This window comes from Phaseolus vulgaris, chromosome 3 (genome assembly GCF_051622355.1).
Source record: "Phaseolus vulgaris cultivar YP4 chromosome 3, ASM5162235v1, whole genome shotgun sequence".
NCBI lineage: Eukaryota > Viridiplantae > Streptophyta > Magnoliopsida > Fabales > Fabaceae > Phaseolus > Phaseolus vulgaris.
The window spans coordinates 5205957-5209827 of record NC_143500.1 but is presented as its reverse complement, the minus strand read 5'-3'; the positions used below and the strand labels follow the sequence as shown (position 1 = coordinate 5209827).

At 33.4% G+C, this 3871-nt stretch overlaps 1 protein-coding gene across 1 annotated transcript; it reads left to right on the top strand.

Annotated features, from left to right (window-relative positions):
• The first annotated feature begins 259 nt into the window (after nt 1–259).
• Nucleotides 260–2966, top strand: LOC137805755 (uncharacterized). Its single transcript, XM_068605680.2, has 5 exons — nt 260–393; nt 497–588; nt 1208–1336; nt 1634–1721; nt 2115–2966. Coding segments are annotated over exons 1-5 (786 nt in total). The 5' UTR covers nt 260–391; the 3' UTR covers nt 2590–2966.
• Nucleotides 2967–3871: the final 905 nt, after the last annotated feature.

Here is a 3871-nt window from a genome sequence, read left to right as displayed (position 1 = left end):
TCAACAGTAACATTGCAGCCGCAAGTAATTTAGAACTATGATAAAAACACAAAGTTATTTCACAGTCTGAATACATAGAATTTTTTTTTATTTTTTTTACTTTTTACTTTTGTTGTTTCCATAGTCACGAGACCTGTTGGTTGTCCCTTTTTTAGTTTAATTTTATGTTTAAGGGAGGGAAGAGAGTTGGCAGAGGAACTGATATAGAACTTTCAAACCTCTTTTTATCTTGCACCATCACTCAGCTGATAGCATCTATATATGGCAGTCTCAAACTGAAGTGTTCCACAAAATGCTTTAGTCTTATCTTCCCATCTGAAACAAAGTGTTTGCCCCACTGCACTCCAACGTCTTCCTTTTATTTTTTTTCCTGTCTCTCTCTGTCGGTATCATGTTGGTCTTCCCTCACAACACCTTCACATTTCTCATTCATAATCTTCTCTAACTACTCAATACATATCATACTCTCTCTCTTTACTTTGTTGTTGCTTAACAGGAGACCACAAAATAACCCATTAGATCTCAACAACTTTCCCGATGAGTACTCCCGAGATGGCTTACAACTCTTCCAAGATAGTTCCTCATCTGGTAAACCTTTTCTAATCAATCATCCTTCCACCACATGCATGTTGCTATAAAAGTTCAAAGCAACATAAAAGTTCTACTGTCTTTTAGTTTTCCTTTTGGGACATCCATTCCCTTCAAATTAATGGAAGCTTTTCAGTTTTTGGCCATGTATTAGGACACAAAATGGCTGGAACAAACCCCCATATTTTAACACTCATCACATTTTTTATTGTTTTTTTTTTCTTTTTCCCTCACCCATCTCTTTCTTGTCCTTTTTTTCCCTTTCTTCAAACAAACTTGAAAGTTATAAACATCAATCACAAGGAAAAGTCCATGAGAAGGAAGGGTTACAAAAGGAAGTTAGTTAGGTTTACATGTTTGTTTATTTGTTTGTGGTATATTCTGGTGTTTGGGGTTTTAGGAACATTAGCTGCATCTGGAAGGAAGGTGTTGTATTGTTAGTTTGTTTTTGTTCTTTATATGGATCACTTCTAAAAAAAATTAACAATAGCTGCATATGGTTCTGGTCTACTATCTTTGTATATGGAACATCTGTCAAATGTTGTTTTATAAGGAAGATGTTGTTTTATAAGGAAGGAGGGATCTGATGGATATTGTTAAATTGGCTTGTTTTTTGCAGAAGGATACAGGAAAAAGAAAAACATCTTGAAGGAAGATGAGAGTGAGAAGGTCTACGAGTGTAGATTTTGTTCCCTTAAGTTCTGCAAGTCACAGGCTCTTGGAGGACACATGAACCGCCACCGCCAAGGCTAGATAGCTATCTATCTTCATAACTTTTGTTGTTTTATCTTTTACCACTGTTTCCCCCAAAAGAATCACTTTTACAAAGCCCTGGAATAGTAGTGATTCAATTTTTCTTGATTAAAAGAATGGAAACACTGCATGGTTGTTAATGATTTGACCACGAAGCGTGGTCATTTCAATCATAAAATTGAAAGCCGGATTGCTGAAATTCTTGACACGAAAATGGTACTTTTTTTTTGGTAAAAGAAAATTGCTTTTGTTTCCTTATTTGATCTGATGCGTGTGTGAGTCTGTGGTGCAGAGAGGGAAACAGAGACACTGAACCATGCTCGTCAGCTGGTCTACCGTAACGATCATAACCTAAGCACTCAACCCGCCCCCAACCTAGTGTATGTACCCACCATTACCCTAACTCACTATTACACTTTTGTTATTCCTTTTTTATTTGTTTTCTCCCATGTGGTCCATCATTTTAATTGCAGTTCTGCTCTTCTCAAACATCATTAATTAAGGAAACTATTTCATGAATAATTCTAAGGTTTTTTTTAACATCTTCATAGCAGAAAGTAATGGAAGAATAGTTGAAAATAGGGCAAGATAATTTTGATGTTTTCACATACTGAATGCAGAAAAATATTAATAAAATATATAAAGTTAGAGGTCATTAATTGATTCACATCTCGGATTTAAGAACCGATAAAACTGAGCTGCTTTTCATGTTTTTTTTTTTTTTGTTTGTTGTATTTGCAAAAGTAAATTATAACCATGCTCAACTGGTGCAGATGCTGTCAACCAATAGCATCAGGGGGCTATCATGCTGCAAGTAGCATAGGAGACCCAACAATGCATGCAAGGTTCCCAAGATACATGTCGGGTTCGGGTTCGGGTTCGGGTTCATCTTCATTCCACTTACCAACTCCACCACCACAGCTCCACCTACAACAACCATCTCATCATCTCCTACTAGGCTCACCTCCACCACCACCGCCACCACCCCTTCCTTTTCCCTTGCCGTATTCTCACCACCCTCATGACTACTATGTGGGGCATGTTCTGAACAGCGGCAGCAAAAATGGCATCCTCAATGACTACACTTGCATTGGGGCACCCGTAGGACAAGCATTGGTGGGTGGTGGCAAAGACAGGTCAGTGCAGAATCCTGAGGAGGAGACGTTGAATTGGGGAAGGGGCTATTCAGGAACACAGCAGCTATTGGATACTCATGCAGCGATCAATCGGTGTCACGAAGGGTTTTAATGAGTGGTGACGATTTTATTATGTATCACAAAAGACATGCTATTCAGAAAGAGAGAGACTTAACGAACTGACACATGGGGTCATGAGTGAGAGGGAAAGGAAAAAGAGAGAGGTGGTCTTTGCTTTCATACTTAATTAATGGACACAGCTTTTGAGCTCATGGATAGGCTCAGCTACTTTGGCTTAAAGCTCCCACTCAATTTTCAACTCTTTATTATTACTTTTATGTTTATGTTTATGTTCTTTTCTGTACCCTAATTGCTGTGTATGAAGTGAAAAACAATAACATGTCAAATGCAAGTTTTCAACACTACACTTCCAACTTCACCAAACATTTCTATGAAAACTTGAAAGGATATGGTTTTCCTTTTCTACTTCTTACTATTGTTCAGATATTCTTTATCTACTTTCTTCCTTTTTTTCTCTTATTTAACAACTACATTTGATTATTAATATGAATGTTAAGAGATGGGTAAAATATTTTTATATTTATAATAATTATTATTACTTATTAATGAGATACAAGTTGATTTTCATTATTGGTATTTTAAAAAATAACATATTGAAATGTATTTTAAAATAAATAAGAAAAAGATAAGAGGTTAAAGAATCTAAAAAAAATTGTTAAAAGAAAACTCGCTAAAATACTCTTTTAGAGAAATTATTTCTAGAAGTATTTTTTATTAATTATAAGTACTTTTACTTTTATTTATATAAGCAACATCTTATTTCTTAGAAAAGAAATTTTATAAAGGTTTTTACTCAATTGGATATTTAGACAAGGAGATTATTTAAATATGTGAAACTGTTTCTAATTATTTTTAAGTAGAGAAGAACCTAGTTCTTGTAAAACAAAAAAATACAGTGAGAAAATTATGGTAAAATATATTCTTTTTTATTTTCTTTATACATAATACTCACCCACTGTACATCTTTATTTAAATATAAAAATAATTTAAACATTAGATAACATATTTTTTTTATAAAGATTAAATAAAAAATGTTTAATTTTTCTCAATAACCATTGAAGGTATGGATCTAATTTATAGTATGTAATCATAATAATATTGTGAACGATTTTACACTGATATTATCAATATGAGGCAAGAAATAAAAACTATGATATATATTTTCTTTTCCATCCATGGATGTTTTATTATAAAAATTAAAATATAATTAGTAAATAAATAATAATTGAAGAATTGCAGAATTACAAATATTGACCTAGTTAAAAATTAAAGTTACACTAATTGGATTATATAACATAGTTAAATTCAATTAA